This window comes from Narcine bancroftii, chromosome 12 (assembly GCF_036971445.1).
Source record: "Narcine bancroftii isolate sNarBan1 chromosome 12, sNarBan1.hap1, whole genome shotgun sequence".
NCBI lineage: Eukaryota > Metazoa > Chordata > Chondrichthyes > Torpediniformes > Narcinidae > Narcine > Narcine bancroftii.
Genome location: NC_091480.1, coordinates 80,791,494 through 80,808,349, shown reverse-complemented (window position 1 = coordinate 80,808,349; position 16,856 = coordinate 80,791,494). Strand labels below are relative to the sequence as shown.

At 41.8% G+C, this 16,856-nt stretch overlaps 1 protein-coding gene across 2 annotated transcripts; it reads right to left on the bottom strand.

The window, feature by feature from the left end:
* Window positions 1–2,520: 2,520 nt before the first annotated feature.
* Window positions 2,521–11,125, bottom strand: klhl11 (kelch-like family member 11). 2 transcript variants are annotated; one of them, XR_011347597.1, is made up of 3 exons: window positions 10,724–11,125; window positions 4,912–8,172; window positions 2,521–3,375 (listed from the first exon to the last, which is right to left on the bottom strand). XR_011347597.1 is itself a non-coding variant. In XM_069907125.1 (2 exons), exons 1-2 carry the CDS (start codon window positions 11,086–11,088, stop codon window positions 6,588–6,590), a joined length of 1,950 nt encoding a protein of 649 aa, XP_069763226.1. In that variant the 5' UTR covers window positions 11,089–11,125; the 3' UTR covers window positions 2,521–6,587. The 2 variants fall into 2 exon arrangements, 1 of the variants encoding a protein (XP_069763226.1); XM_069907125.1 differs by having other exon boundaries at window positions 2,521–8,172.
* Between the last annotated feature and the right edge of the window lie 5,731 nt (window positions 11,126–16,856).

Sequence of the window (16,856 nt, the reverse complement as noted above, 5' to 3'; positions counted from 1 at the left end):
GAATTCAAAGATGAAATCATTGACAAAGATGAATTCAAAGATGAAATCATTGACAAAATGACGGATTATGATAGCATTTTACTAATAGTTAATTTTCCCAAAATAAGATTTATCACTGGATTCTAGAATGGAAGTTAAAATACTTTCTAGATTTCAGATATCTCTCATCCCTGCAGTTTTTCTGTTAGAATCTAGGCTTTATCAGAATTAGAATGTATTGTCATGAACAAGTCACAAAAGTCATTGTTTAACTAGCAACATCAAATTAATTAGGTATTAATTTCATTGTTGTCTGTAAGATCTTGCATTGTTACGAGCCCAAAACCCAGCAGCAATAGATATTCACTACGACAAATGATTAAACAAAAGTTGTTTTTAATTATCTTTAAATATGAAAACAGAATCAAATTTTAATTTATCACTATAGACTAACCCAACTTAACCCCCCCACTTCTAATTCTAAGCGCACGTGTATGTAATATGTGTGTGTAAATTTTAAAAACTTCTTTGGTTCACAGTCCAATCTCACTTCTCATTCTTCCAAATTCTCTGGTTGCAGGCAATTCTTATACTGTGCACAGAATTTAACATGTATAAAGTTCACCAGTCTTTGGTGCTCGAAAGGTAAATGGTTACCGCTCAGAAAGGTTCTTTAGGTTTTGTAGAGAGAGATGTGTGGTTCCAGGATTCCCACAACTGAGGTACCACCATTAGTCACCTCAGTGTTGTGCTGATGAAACTTGTCCCATCAGGGTTCTCCAAATTATATCCTCTTTCTTTCAGGCTATCACAGAGTTCCTTTCTGTTCCTCTTATTCCTAGAGAAACATCAGACATACCACTTCCAGCCATCCGCCACTCTGGAGCTTCTGTTTCAGTTCCAACAAACTTCTCCTGGCTTGTTACAGCTTTCTGTGTCACATACACAGTCCAAGACTCCCTTCTGTCTCTCTCTCTGAGACTCAAACTGCCAGGAAGCATGTGTCCTTCTCTCTCTCACTTGCAAAACCCCTGACCTTCTCCAGCAAACAATAGGAGTTAGTCTTTTGGTTCATCTGTTGTTTTTAGGTAATCAAGAGCCCCTCAATGACCTTTCTGTGAAGAGGTATTAGGAGAGAGCCTGTCTCTTGCTGTGGCTTTAAAGACAATAGTCCATTCATTCACTTCAATTGACAGCCACTTGTGAAATCTCCATAGCATTCTCCATAGTTTCTGTAAAGTCACTGAATATGAATTCTTCAGTATTTCAAATAAGATCTGTTTTAAAGTGTGTGAATGTAACCTACTCTACTTTTCCCAATTTATCTCCCAAAAACATTCCCAAATATTCCATCACAGCATATTCATTCTTTTACCTACTCAGCTAATTTAAATTAATTAATCAGGTTAATGCTCCATATTCATGCCTTGAATCTTTTCTTTTGGGAAATGTGGGAAGCCCACAAAGCAAGCATTGAGCATCTTTATTTAAAAAAAAGGGATGAGAGCCTTCTTCGTATTGCTGTCTAAGAGTTGAATGTTGATTGTAATAGAGATGTATGTCAAGAATGCTTGTTAAATAATAATCTTTTTTGCCAGGAATTATTCCAATCCCAAAGTTGCTCTGCTTTTGCTGAGTAAAAGCAAACTATGTGATCTTGGAAAGATGTAAATGAGCAGATTAAGATGTTACATTGTGTTAGGTCCCAACTTTAAAAATTTGAACACCATCCAGTTGCTTAGCTTCCCCAAGCTGAATAACAAAAAAAGGTAGCACTCTGACTGGTGGATTTCCGATATTTGTTTACAGACAAAATTTAAAAACCTGAAACATCATCTTCTGCTCTTCACTAATTTATTATTCGTATTTGTTAAATTATCTTCAGTAATTTACAATATTCTAAAATACCTTAAGACAGGAAAAGTTACATTGTTGAATGCAAATACCTCTTTAATTATTTGAATTTCCAAGAGGTTTATGGAGATTACCTATTGATGCAGACTTATAGTGACCAAGGTACCATTAAATGAATTGGCTGCTGTATATTGCCCAAGTTTAGGTGAGCATTTAAATGGGATACATGGGAGGATAAGTCACAGGAAAATAAATGGGAAAATGGTACTGCTCTGAGAGCAGGTTACATTGATGGGCCAATTGACCTTCAATATTGTGATGAGATATGAAAAGGCACAACAAAGAAGACTGTCAGTCTGTAAAATAGGCTGGGGTTCGTAATTTATTATAATAAACCAGATCTAATGGTCACAGGATTGATTATACTTAATGCTAGTGTATAAATGTATACTTTTGAAAATTAAAAGTACAAAAAGTCCCAATACAAGATCATAATGGAAAACAAGAGGGGTAAGTTATAATTGTAGAGTGGTGTCTGGTCTAATACTAATATACTGCCCCATCTCCTAAAGGGCAAAGAAAGCCACATTAAAAAAAAATACAGGTAACTAAAATTGAATTCTACTGTGCTCTTGGCTGTTATGCATTCAGTATAAAAGAGACACATATCCATGGTAAATGCAACTCTTGTTGATAAGCTTTATTTTATAAAAATGAGAGCTGGAGTATCACATTGCTACACATGCATCATAGAAAGGATTTGTGAGGTCAAGTCAATCTGGATGCAAATGTTTCGAATGGTGGTCGAGTGATAAGCACGAACGTTCAGTTTGTAAGATTCTCCTTCCTCTACTAGTTCAACTGTGTCCAGCTAGCTGCCCAAATCCATTAAGGAGCGAGTCTAAAAGTCCACTTTGTTTTGAACAAAAGCTTTTGACAAGAGGGACAGAAAAATTGGGAAGTATAACAGAAATAAACTGAACAACATTTGCCCAAATACAAGAAAGTAACTCACCTGAGGTCCAAACAAAAACACAATAGAATTTAATGAATTTCCCCTCCCAATAATTCATATTACTATACATTATCCAAATTCTCTACTGTCCTGGCCAAAAGGAGAAAATTTAGCAAAAAACACTTGTTCATCTATGCAATTCATGCACGGCTACATGGAGCACACATTTATTTAGACATGTAATCTCTGCTGCCTGCTCTGATGGATTTATCTTCAAAATAGAAACTGGAGAGAGGGATGTAAAGTAGAATGATTTGAGTAATTAAAGAACAAATTAAAATTAAAAACCCAAGGAAACAAAGAGAATGTAACCCCCCCCCCAAAAAAAGCAGTCTGAGAACAAGGCGAGTTAAACATACAGATACATTGTTAGTTCTTTCAAACAAATGCAGGTTTAAGTCTGATAATTGTGCACACTTCAGAATGGGAAATGATATAAACACACCTTCCACATCAAATAGATTACATCTCATTACTTCATCTCAGGAGAGAAAAGCCAAGCAGGACAACCAGAGTTGTTTAATAACCTATAATAAACAGAGGCAGAAAACAAGCCAAACAGGAAGATTGATAACAACCAAAATCACATGCATGTTAACAGACAAATTGTTGTGGACACTGAAGCTCTCTTCAATAGTCCAGGACAAGATTGGTGGATCTCATGCCCCAGAGAGGAGTGAAATTCAGGGGGGAAGAAAGTAGAATAAAGATGGATTTTTAAAAAATGCGTGGTTTTTAATAAAACCTCGTGTAAGATCTGTATTATAACGGGGATACTGAAAATACTGTTTACAGACCATGAAACACCACCATAAGCAATCAGGAAGGCTTCATGCTGAAGGAAATACCAACTTACTTCTGCTGGATTATTGGAGAGCGACAGCATAACATTTCTCACTGTGTTTAGTTTTCCATGTCAAACAGGCAGTGATCATAACTCTCATGTTAAATCATGCTACTGTATCACTTACCATTACTTCCAATATTGTTTGTGCCAAGTCTAAAAATAAAATGTCTCATCAGCAATGTAATGCAGACTTAAGAAATTCCAGTACCTAATTTCAAACAGCACCAAGTGATGATCATTTTAGAAGTTGGACAAGTGCAGGATAATGCATTTCCTCTTGATTCTGAACCTCACTGTGACAAACACAAATTGAAAGAGCAGCTAGCGCGTTAGTTTCCATTCTCAATTACTCAACCAGAGGCCACATCTCAATGAATAAAACTTTTTGAACAATACAACTTGGCACAATATTCTCTCGGTTTGGTTTTGTGTGGAGATCCATTTGACAGCACAGATGGATGTTTTCACAAGGAGTAAAATCAAGGACAAATTCTGAAAGCGGTGCAGCTGAAAATGTCATGAGTATTAAGTACAATTAAGACCGCATACAATTTTAAAATGTGGCCATTACCCAGCAAATAAACAGAGCCTGTCTTTCAAACGCACTCTCCAGACACAAGCTCAGTTAAGGTGTGTAATACCAAGTAAGTGCAGCCAGGTCACTGACAACAATAGCTTAGGTGCAATTCTACTTTGGACAAGGCAAATACTCTAATTTGGTTGACTGACTATATGTAATTACTGGTTCCAATTCAATTTAGTATTTAAACAAGAAGGGAAATAGTAGCACTTGGCTACTGGTGATTGTCAACATTAAGCAGGAAGTTGCGCTGTGGTTTTGGACATGAGCAACAAGATAAAGACTGATTCATTTTGGAGACATTAGAACATTATCAAATGAAAATGAATGAGAATTAATAACTGTTGCATTTATAGATAAAAAGCTGTGTAAACATTGTGGCAATCTGTAGTACATACTCCTCACTAATTAAGACAGCCTTGTCAAAGAAGGTGGTGAAGGAACAGCCCAAACCCAAATAACAACACAGCCATATCTTTTTACCAATAAAACCTCCCTGCCAAGGCATTTTACAAATGAAATCAAACCTCAGATATGAACCATTTACTCTACGCTCAGAAATTTCTGATACAGAAGTGAGAAATTAGGATGGTCTGTTCAAATTTCCATCTCTTCTTCCCAAGCATAGCTCCTTACCTATACTTGGAAACTACATCCTAGAATTCAATGTTCAATGATGTACATGTCCATTGCAACTTAAAGTGACAGCACCACAACAGACATAACTAAAATATACCTTGAAGACACTAATGTGATGTCACAGAATCATTTGACAATATTGCATTTCAATGCTTCCTAGATTTTTAATTATAGGTAGTCCTCAACTTACGACCTACGTGGTTTACATCCACCCACACAAGCGACCAAATTTTAAAAATATATTGTGTATATATGCTGAGATTCTTCATTAAAGGTTCATTGGTTGAAATGTTTTTTGAAAAATTATTTAATACCTTGTCAAGACATGTGAATCCAACAAGAACAATCCGAGTTATGACCAATCTTTCAGTCCCAATTATGGTCATAAGATGAGGACTACCTGTGGAATAATTGTGTGGATGTAGTGTTTAAGAAGACTGCACAGGAAGACAAGAGGAACACTTTAAAGAAAGAGGAACACGTTTTCAGAGATGTGAAGCATCAATAGAAGGAACAAGATACAAAATTCAACTCACAGTACTTATGATCCAAGCGACTGTATCAAACCAAGCTCATATCGATGCCAGCAATGAGTGGAATAGATGACAGAGGAAAAAAAAGAGGGAAAGCACTTGCTCCAATCAGTGACGCCCACCTGGCAATATTGAAATAAACTCTATCATCATGCCCTTTACTAGAGCTCTGAGATGTTCCCCAATCAGCCAATGAAGGGTAGGTGTTATCTATGATCTGGTCTGCCACACATCAGATTTCTTGATTAACATTTGCTGACAGATATTTCAATCATAAAAGCAAATAATAAAAAGAATGACAATTACTTTCAATCAGCAAAATGTCATCATTGCTAAAATGTTAGAAATTGTTAACTGGGTTTCTCACCACTGGCTCCATTCTTCTTAAAGTACAATAACCAAAGTGCTTAGGGAACCCTCTGCTGCTTTAGTATGTGGCTGAGGTTTTCAAAATGCAACATTCCTCAATGGGTCATAACTGGACAACCCAGACCAAATTGTCAATTCGGTTGTGCCACAGAAGCTATCACTTCTGATATTCAGTCAATTGTTTAGGATTGCTTGAACCCTTCTGAATGTGCACGGGCACCCATGAGTTTGTTAAACCAAATTTTCCATCCCCTTAGTCTTTTTGCATTTGAGAAAGCTGTCAGACAGCCACATGAAGTAGATCAAAGAGTAGTGCCATGTTGACAACACTGAACAGGAGGAACTTACCTTGACTGAAAAGGCCCTCCATCTTTCTAAAAGGAAAAGGAAGTTACTTAAAATTCTGCATTTTGAAATAAAATTTGTACTCAATGGTAGAGGTAGGAATGAAGTGAGTAAGTGCATGCAGGTAACTCCAAGGAACAGCATTTTCTTGGAAATGGCACATTTAAAATTTGGTCAAAATAATTCTATCCAACCAACCAAGAAACAGTCCCCACATTTAACTGCCTTTAAGGTTCGTTGACTCAGCCATCTTATACTTGGAGTAGGCAGAAATTATGGTTACCTATGTTTGCCAACAAATTCTACATCTCTCGGGCAGCTGAGTCTTGGATGGGAGTGTTGCAACCCACCAACCAGTAACTGCTCTGTATGGTAGAAGTATGAATGAAGAATGAAAATAAAATATAATTTAAAAAGTACGTTATGTCAACATTCAACTTGAGGTTGCAGCTGGCGCCTCAGAAACAGAGAACGCCGATGCAGTTGCTGCATCTGCTGTAGCCTCTCTCTTTGCCTGGCTAGGTTCTGTGGCATTGGGTACCTCTGGGCTCCATACAGGTACCTGTATGGTATTCTCACATGGCAAGCAGTCGCCCGGCACCGGGGATGGGGCATGGGAGGCAGCAGCATCCAACGCTTCCGCTCTGCGCAGTAGCGGTACGCCTCCTTCCGATACTGTTTGTCCATGTCATCACTGTTCCTCCAGCCACCGATGATGAAGATGTCATCACGGAAGTAACAGATTGCTGCGCCTTCAATATTTAACACTTCTGGTGGTAAACTCTCCAGGATTTCGTCGGCTGTCATACTGGAGATTTTGTCCTTCGCTTCATTGTCTGTCACAGGATAACACTTGGGACAGCACGAGGCAGTATGATAAAAGTTGGTGGCAGCGATGGCCATCTGGAAGGCACAGTAATTATCAAGCAATGGTAAAGACTCCACATCTTGCCACTGCCTCGTGTCTGTATCATACTTTGCATTTACAGTCTCCAAACCATCCTCATTATCAGTGTCCACAGGAGTGCGAGCAGTAACATATACAAAACGGTCCTCCACGGTGATGGCTTTAACATCCCGTAGTATTTTGGGGGCTGATTCCAAATGGTGCCACCTGTCCTGTTCAGGTTCATAAACATCAACATCCTTGAATCCTGGGCTGAAATTCCCATGCCCCCCAATACTGTACAAATTTTGCTTCACTGCTGTCAAGCCAAAGGAATGCTTCCTCATAATCAGGTTGCTAACCTGCTCCCAGTTGTTTCTGTTTGGGTTGTACCGTTCAACAGTCCTTGCAAATCCAGGCTCCATCGAGCCAGCTACATAGATGTGGGATTCTGTAATGGCCACAGCGTGGCCATCTAGGTGGTTGTGAATGTGAGGGAGATTCACCCAACGATCCTCATTGATGAAATATCCCACACATTCACTCAGGTAATCCCCACCCTCTGACACGCCACCTACTACCATAATGATGTCCATGTTCTGCCCAAAGCGAGGTTGGAAGGACACAACATGGGTTGCCCAGTGCTCCAGGTTGGCAGGCTGCAGGTTTTCTGATCTCAGCGCATGACCTTCCACTGCTTCTGAAACAAGCTTGAGGCAGTTGGCATTCTCAGCTACGAGCTGCTCAGATTTAATGATGCGAGTAAGGTAAGTGGGTTTCATCTGGGGCAGTCGCAAGAGTTTAAACAACTCCTCAAAGTGCTTCTCCCTTTCCTCAGGGTTCCGGTGCACCCACTTCACCACAGCTTCAAAAAGAACTTCCTCAGAATCCACGGTGATCTCAGAGTCTGACAGCCAGTCTCTGACCAGATGGAAAGGTAGAGTGTAGAACTCATCATCTTGGACCACCTTTGAAAAGTCCCTGCGAATCATGTCTGCTGCTTTCAATGCCAGTTGATCCAGAGAGTACATGTGGGCCAAGCTGTGAACTGCCACACAGTTTGTAAGGTTCAGCTTTTTCTTCAGAAACTCGCCACAGAATTCTTTCAGCTGAAGCAAGAGGAACCTGGAACAAGGAAATGCCAGTTTTGGAAAATCTTGTCAATCTTAATAATGGATAGCACATCTGAAAGCAAATAGAACACTTGCTTTTGGCACATTGGCTATCGTTAATCAAAGTATTGATTACAGGAATGTTGAAGTTATGCAAGACATTGGTGAAGCCAAATTTGAAAAATTATGTGCAGCTTTGGTTACCTACCTAAAGGAAAGTTATCAATATGATTGAAAAAGTGCAGAGAAAATTTGCAGGGATATTGCCAAGACTTGAGGAGGTGTTATAGGAAAAGGTCGAATAGGTTAGGACTTTATTCCCTGCAGCCTCAGAAAATGAGGGGGGAGGATTTGAAAGAGATATACAAAATTATAAACGCAAGCAAGCTTTTTCCACTGAAGTTGGTGAGAGAAGAACAAGAGGACATGGGTTCAGGTGAAATGTTTAAGAAGAACATCTTCACTCAGAGGGTGGTGAGAGCGCCGAATGTGCTGCCAACGGAAGTGGAGGATGTGGGTTCAATTTCAACATTTAAGAGAAATTTGTCTAGGTTGTGGATTGGAGGAGTATGGAGGGCTATGGTCTGGTGCAGATCGATGGGACCAAGCAGAAAAATAGTTTGGCACTGAAGGCCTGTTTTTGTGTTGTAGCATTCCATGGAAAATATATTCCTTTCAATTACTAAGGCAAGTACAAACGTTAAGACTTTTATACGAGGTGCGGTAGAGGACCTTCATTCCAGGATAAAGTACAAAAAAGAAATGAAAGATTATTGGAGGGTTCCAAAAGACAGTGGTAATCTGATGGCAAGATTAAGGGTTTGGCTTTAAATGAATAAGACTCATGATTTGAATTGCTGTTTAGACAATGAGTTTACAGTAATTATTTTTCAGCTGGCCCTAACCGCTCACTGTGTAGACAGACCCAGGAGAAGAATAGCAGCTCCTCGATTTGCAGAAAGAGATATTCCACAATGTTAACACGAACTGTCAAAAACTTCATGTGTCGACACCAAGACAACGACAACCTTCTCAATCACTGTTATCATTGACACTATTTTTCACTCTGAGCTTTTCAAATATTTTTTTTCCACAATATATGACCTATAATGGTTCCAACACAGAAGCATCAGGGAATATCATCGCATTCAAGTAATTTCTAGTTTTTTTCTACATTATAACCATGCGGAATGCTATCAGAATGTATGAAATGCACCACCATCACTGGCTTTACCATCTTCTTTATCCATCCCACAAAATGTGGCAGCTTCATCTAACACGAAGGACACGGAAGGAAGCAGTTTCAGGCATGATTCCCAAATTGTTAGAGCAGAAAATTTTAAGTAATGCTGACATTTTCCTTCATTCAAACTAATTTTGGCATTAACAATGATCAGCAAGTTTGTAAGATTCTTTCTTCAAAGAATAGAACAAAGTTGTCCAGGTTCCAGCTATAGAATTCAAGGACTATCATTGCAATTAAACCCAAATTTAAATCCAGGTTTAAACACAGAGCCACTTTTCCATGTTATCATTAGTACAAAAGTAATTGCCTCTCCTCACTTCCATCCACCTTATTGCCTGAAGCATTTTTCCTCCTTCTGGCAGCTTCAAGTGTTTTGTCCTTAATAATCATCCAGAGTTTCTCACGGTTAAGTAAGTGATTTCCAAACTTGAAAACAGTAATAAACTAATTCCAGTATCTCTGGTCATTAAATGTTTACAACATACATTCATGTACATTGCAGACTCTACAACTTTAATTAAGTTAACTGATCCTTTTTCTCAGCCTCATGAACTTTATTTTTCAATGCTGCAGCAATGTACTGCACAGAATACAAATTTAGGACATTACGACTCTATATGGTGACATTTTAAGGCTGTTCAGGAAGAATATGTTTGCCCTCACTCTGGCAACAGACAAGGCCAGACATGTCAGTATGGGAGCGGTGAAAGGAATTGAAATAGTTGGGTATTGGGTGTTTCTCTATCCGAAGGAAGAATCTGTTTCCACTGATCACCTACAGCTCCCACTATTCATGAGGTAAGAACATTAACACTACCCAATGTTGAAGTACCCACTTGTCCCCTCCCCAATCCACACCAATGGAAAAGCCCCTCCCCTCTTGTCCCACTGACCAAAGGATCCCTCCACAAACCCCTCCCCCGACCAATGAAAGGGCGCCCCGACAACCCACCATCTCGACCAATGAGAGAACCCCTTCCAACGGGTCGCACAGACCAATGGAAGGACCCCTCCCCCAACACGCGACCAATAAAAGAACCCCAACCTTTCCAGTCTCACCATCCACAACCCCCGACCAATAAAAACACCACACCCCTTCAGTCGCAACGACCAATGAAAAGACCTTGCCTTAACCACCCCACCAATGAAAGAAACCCTTCCCCCGCCCCGCAGAGGACCTCAACCTCCCAGCCAATGAAGGACGTCTCAACCCTTCCCGACCAATTAGAGGACCCCTGCGCACCCCTCGACCAATGGGGAAGAGTGCAGGCTCGCACAGCACTGGCTGGCAAGCCCGGCCGCCCCGTGGAGCCCTCACCTGTCCGCCAGCTCGAGCACCTCATGGACTGTGCCGGTGCAGACGCGAATGGCGCCGGTGTACATATACTGTAGGACGGCCTCCACCGTGTCGGGATCGGGCCCGGGCTCCGAGTTCCACTTGCGCATCTCCACCCGCTCCGAGCGCGACTCCTCGAAATTGCCGCCGAGCAGCGGCTCGAAGTACTCGGTGGCGGCGGCCAGCACGGAGCGGTGGGCGCGGAAGTCGCGGCCCCCCACCGACAGCGTCAAGTCGCAGAACAGGCCGCGCTTCCTCTGCTCGTTCTGGCGGCGGGCAAGCTCAACGCAGTGGGTGTTCGAGTCGAACTGGTCGTCCTCGGCGTCGGCGCTCGACACGGCCGCCATCGCTGTCCCAACCGCGCGTCCTCCACGCCCGCCGCTCACGTCAATACGTTTGCGTCTGACGTCACGGGCCGCCTTGCGTCTCCTGCTCCACTCGCCTCCTTGATAAAAAGTTGCTTGATGAGCAACTGTATCTTTGCAACATCAAGGACACCGTTTGACTTGCTGAGTTTCTCCCGCTTTCTGTTTTTACTTCAACCACGGTTTTACATACATGGGATCACATGCAACCCTGAGATTCTTTTTTCTGCCGGTGAGCCAGAATGACCACTTATTGGTCCTGCAAAAATAACTACACAAAGTGCTGTCGGTCAGAAGCAAACACACAAAACCAAAAGACTACAACAGGCTTTATTCGACGTAAAACTCCACAGAGCCAGCGATGAGATTGTGCTGCTGGGAGCTCTGACAGTGACTTCGAAGGGCTGGCTCAGGCTTATAACCTGGAGGGTGATTGACACCCTACCGGGTGGGGCTTGGTCCATTCCAGGTGTTGTCCCCATGCTCTTCTGCAGGTACAGAGGTTGCCCCCTGCAGTAGGCCAGTGGTGTACCATCACACACACGTAAACAAATAGACATGTAAATAAACTGCAATATAGTGTGAAAAAAAATCAATAAAGTGCACAAGTAAGAGTCCCTGATTGAGTTTCTTGTTGAACCTGGTGGTGCGAAGTCTTGTGGCCCTTCTACCTCTTTCCTGATGGTAGCGTGCGCTGGGTGGTGTGGATCCTTGATAGCTGCTGCTCTGCGATGGCAGTGTTCCCTGTAGTTGTTTTCAATGGTGGGGAGGGTTTTGCTTGTGATGTCCTGTGCTATGTCCAGTACCTTTTGCAGAGGCTTAGATACAGTCCCCATTCCAGACTGTGATGCAGCCGGACAGCACCCTTCCACCACGTGTTTCCAGTATCATACTAAACCTCTGCAAGTCAAGGCACTGACGTGCATTCTTCACAATGCCATTAGTGTGTTGGGTCCAGGAAAGATCCTCCAAGGTAGTAAATCCCAAGAACTTATTTGCTCACCCTCTCCACCTCTGATCCCCCAATGATTTATAATTTAAATTTAGACATAGAGTACAGCATGATAACAGCCCCTTTTGCCCACAACCCCCCAGTACGCTTTGAATGATGGGAGAAAACCGGAGCACCCAGAGGAAACCTACGCAGACACAGGGATAACATACAGACAGCGTCAGATTGATAACCTAGTCACTGGCACTGTAATGGCGTTGTACTAACTTCTATGCCTACCAAGCTGCCCAATGATCGCTACTATCTGATTGTAACAGTACAACCCAAACAAACATCATTCTTCAGTCTATGCTGCAAAAACAGCACAAATGTACATACAGGCATAACACATTGACAAACTATACATACATACAGAACCTATATACATGTCTATATTAAACTTAAATATTAATAAATAGTACAGTCCCAGCCCACAGGGAGTTGTTTTAGGACTGTAGCAGCCATTCAGTCTACCCGTCAGAATAAGCTGTTTCTCAACCTGGTGCTTCTGGCTCTAATACTCTTTATCTCTTGAGGATTGAAGGGTATCCACTTAGAACAAAGATGCTAAGGAATTTCTTCAGCCAGAGGGTGGTGAATCTGTGGAATTTTTTTTGCCACAGCTGGTTGTATTTAAGGCAGAGATTGATAGGTTCTTGTTAAGCCATGGCATCAAGAGTCATGGGGAGAAGGCCGGTCATTAGCACTGAGTGGGAAAATTGATCAGCTTACGATTAAAGTGCGGGCAGACTTGATGGGCTGAAAAGATTTTGCAACCTCTCTTTAAACAATGACTTCGTTTTGGGGGTGGGAAGGGGAAGCGAGACCTCAGTTATCCCCCCTACAGCTTTTATCGTCCTCTGGATCAACATCTAATCCAATTCTCTACAGCAACCCAAAACTGTGAAATTCGCTGACAACACGACTGTGGTGGGCCTGATTAGTAAGAATGACGAGTCAGCGTACAGAGATGAGATGCAGCCAATAACTTGTATCTGAATATTTTGAAAATACCAAAAGAGATGATTGTCAACTTCAAGAGAGCCCAGGGGAACCTTGCTACGCTGACCATTGATGGCTCCACTATTGAGGTCAAGAGTATCACGATCCTTGGTGTGCACTTGGCGCAGAATCTCACCTGGTCCCTTAACACCAGCTGCATAGCCAAGAAAGCCCAGCAGTGCCTCTACTTCCTCCGAAGGTTGAGGAAAGTTCATCTTCCACCCTCCATCCTCACTACATTCTACAGAGGATGTATTGAGAGGTTCCTGTGCAACTGCATCACCGCCTGGTTTGGAAGCTGTACCACCTCGGACCACAAGACCCTCCAGAGGTTAATGAATTCAGCAGAAAAGATCATTGGGGGCTCTCTTCCTACCATGAGGGACATCTGCAACACTCAATGCAGGTGAAAGGCAACAAACATTGTGAAGGTCTCCACACACCCCTCATGTAAACTGTTCTCCCTTCTGGTACAAGGTACTGCAGTCCTTACATCCAGATTGGGCAACATTTTTTTTCCCCCAGAACATTTGCACATAGAGTACCTTGGTACTGGGGACTCTTACAGTATACATCTTAATATTTAATATGTTTAATTTCTATCTCAACTTTTATTTATGTAAATCTGCTCTGTGGTTCTGGAGAAATGCCATTTCATTTTTACCGTGCAAACATGGTATGAATGCTAAATAAGTGACTTTTAAAAAAAAACTTTATTTAAAATAAAAACACATTGCAAACATATCACAATATTTCAAGTTTAATCCAAATACGTGGTATTTTACAAAAAGAAATACAAAGAAAAACCTCCTATTCATCCCCCCCCCAACCCCCTACAAACTAAAATAAAGAGAAAAAGGTGACTTGATTACACTGTGATGCAGCTGGCTTGGATACTGTTGATAGAGCTCCTGCTTAAAGGTGACACGATGGTGGCCAGTAGCCTTGCTCCCCTCAGTCTTCTCAGGAAATTCATTGTTGTTGCACCTTATTGACAAGGGAGGAAATGTAATGTGTCCAGGGTAGGTCACTTCTTAAGTGGACTCCAAGGAACTTGGTGCTCTCCTCCTCCAAGCTATTAATGTGTTGTGGAGGGTAGTCGTTCCTGGCCCTCCTGAAATCCACAATCATCTCCTTTGCTTTATCCACGCTGAGGCTCAGTTTGTTACTCTTCCACCATTTTCCACCTCTTCTCTGTAGTTCAGCTCATTGTTGGTCATCTGCAAATGTGACACTGTTGGAGCTGGGTCTGGGGTTGAAGTCATGATCACAGCGTGAACAGGAGCGGGTTGAGCACACAAAGGGGAAACACTAATAATCTCTCTGCAGCAACAAGGTTCACGTAGGTAATGTTTTTGTCCCATTACAACGAATTTTGTTTATTCCTCCTTGCAAGATTTAGCTACGTACACCCTGGCTGTTGCATGTTTGCCATTTAGTTTATGTTTATTCAGATACAGACAAGTCTCGTTTTACATCGTCATAAAAGTCAGCAGGGCTTCACTGCTATTTCAGAATTAAAATTCTCTGAAAACATTAAAAGTAACAAGTTTAATAATCACAAAGGTCAAACTGAGTTTATAAGTGTGTTTCTTAACAGGCAGATCAGATTCATTTGCAGCAGCGTCCCACTATTCCGGTAGGTGGATGGTAATCTAGCATACAGTCAGAATCAACCATGATGGTCACTAGAAATTGAAGATACTGGAGAGCATGGAGCAAAAAAAAAACTTCCAGTCAGTGGGCCAGACAGCACCTGGGGAGGGAACAACAGTCAACGGTTCAGTTCGACACCTTGCATCTGGTCTGAGTGTTTAGAACGGAGACAGAAAGGAAGTGAGATGGAATGTGGCAGGGATTGGCAGGCAACAGGTGTATCCAGGTGAGGAGGAGATGATGGGTAGCTGGAGCCAAGTGGGCAAGGGTGGAGGTTGTGAGATTTTGACGAGGTGAAGATGAGGTGTGGAGACAACAAAGGACTGCAGGTTATGGAATTAAACAGGAAAGTCTGCAGACTGTGATTGCTGTGCAATATTCAAAAGTGCTGGAGAAACTCAGCTGGTCATGCAGCATCCAAATTAAGTAAACAGTAATCAATGTAATGGATCAAAACCCTTCATCAAGGTTTGAGTAAAAAACAGGCAGGCATCTGCTAAGAAAGTATGGTGATGAATGGATGACTGTCCACTTAAGGCAGTGGTTTTCAAACTGCCCCCCTAATCTCACATTCCATTTTAAGTAATCCCTATGCCATAAGTGGTTTGTGATTAGTAAGGGATTGCTTAAAGTGGAATGTGAGTGGGAAGGGAATGTTGAGAACCACTGCTCAAGACTCAATAGTTATTGAAATATTTTGCTTGAGAAAAAAATTGTCATTGGCCCATTTCCTTTAGAGTTAAGAAACTGTGCACATAACGAGTCAATTATGTACAATTAAACAGTGGTTTTTAAACCTTTTTCTTTCCACTCACACCCCACCTTAAGCAATCCCTTACTAATCACAGAGCACTTATGGTATAGGGATTGCTTAAGGTGGAATGAGTTTAGGGGGGCAGTTTGAAAGCCACTGACTTAAGATGTGACCTATCGTGAACATACATCTCACTTGTCAGGAAGGCATTGTCAACTTTTGACAGGATCTCTATTGAGAGTGTCCTCACCGGCTGCATCAGTACAAGTACAGAAAAAGTCCTAAAATTCAGACAGCTCATGGACTGGGTCAGTCTGGATTTTCAAATTTTCCCAGATTCTCGGGTAGTTCAGCTGTGGTGCAATGCAGGCACACAGACAAAAACCGTGAGTTGTCGAGAAGTCAGGATTTTTGGGGATCCGGTTTCCGGCATCCTGATTTTCAGACTTTTACTGTATAGTTTGTCTAGGTCTATATGTGTTTGCGCAGTGGACTGGAGAATGAATGCTGTTTCGTTGGTTTGTACTGTTACAATCAGATGATAAATAAACTTGAATTTGAACAAGTGGTTGGGGGAATGGATTAGAGGAACAGTGGGAGTAATGTATGGGCAAGCAGAATCAGTGATGGATGAGAAACTCATCAACAGGCTGAGGGTCGGGAAAAAAATTATTTGAAATGGGAGAATGCTTTGTCCTTGCCATTAGTTTTCAGACTACCCAGTGTTCCTCTAAGTCCAGATGTAGCAGAGGAGGAGGCAGATTACACACAGGTAAGTGTGGGGCAGAGAGGTGAATAAAAATACCTTGCAACCAGAGGATGCAAATGGCCAATGCAGACAGAATAGGTGCTCAGCAAGGCAGTTGCCCAGTTTAAACTTGGTCTCATTAATGTTGAGAGGAGGTGCACATGAATCTCTATCTCATGTGAAAGGGCTGTTTCAGTTCCAGGATGAAAGAGACAGATGAGATGTAGGAACAGATAGGACTTGAGAAAGGAAGATGTGGCTGATGGGCAGAGTTTGGGAGAGGGTGGGGGGTATGACAGATTATAGAAATGTTTTTTGGGAGATAAATTGGGGCAGGTTTTTTTTTTTTTTTACAGTGGGTCACATACAAACATTTTAAAACAGATCTTATTTAAAATACTGGAGCTCTGCTCATACTAGACAGGGTGGCTCCAAGAGCCTTTGCAAAAGCTTTGGAGAGTGCCCAAGTCTTCACTAATGGATTGCTGTTCACAAAAAGACAAAAGGTGAAAGAACTCATCGGAGCTGCAGGCAGTCTGGACTGGAATTTGCTGTTCTAAGACGGTCATGTGGTTTTGCAAACAGAGAGAGTAAAACGT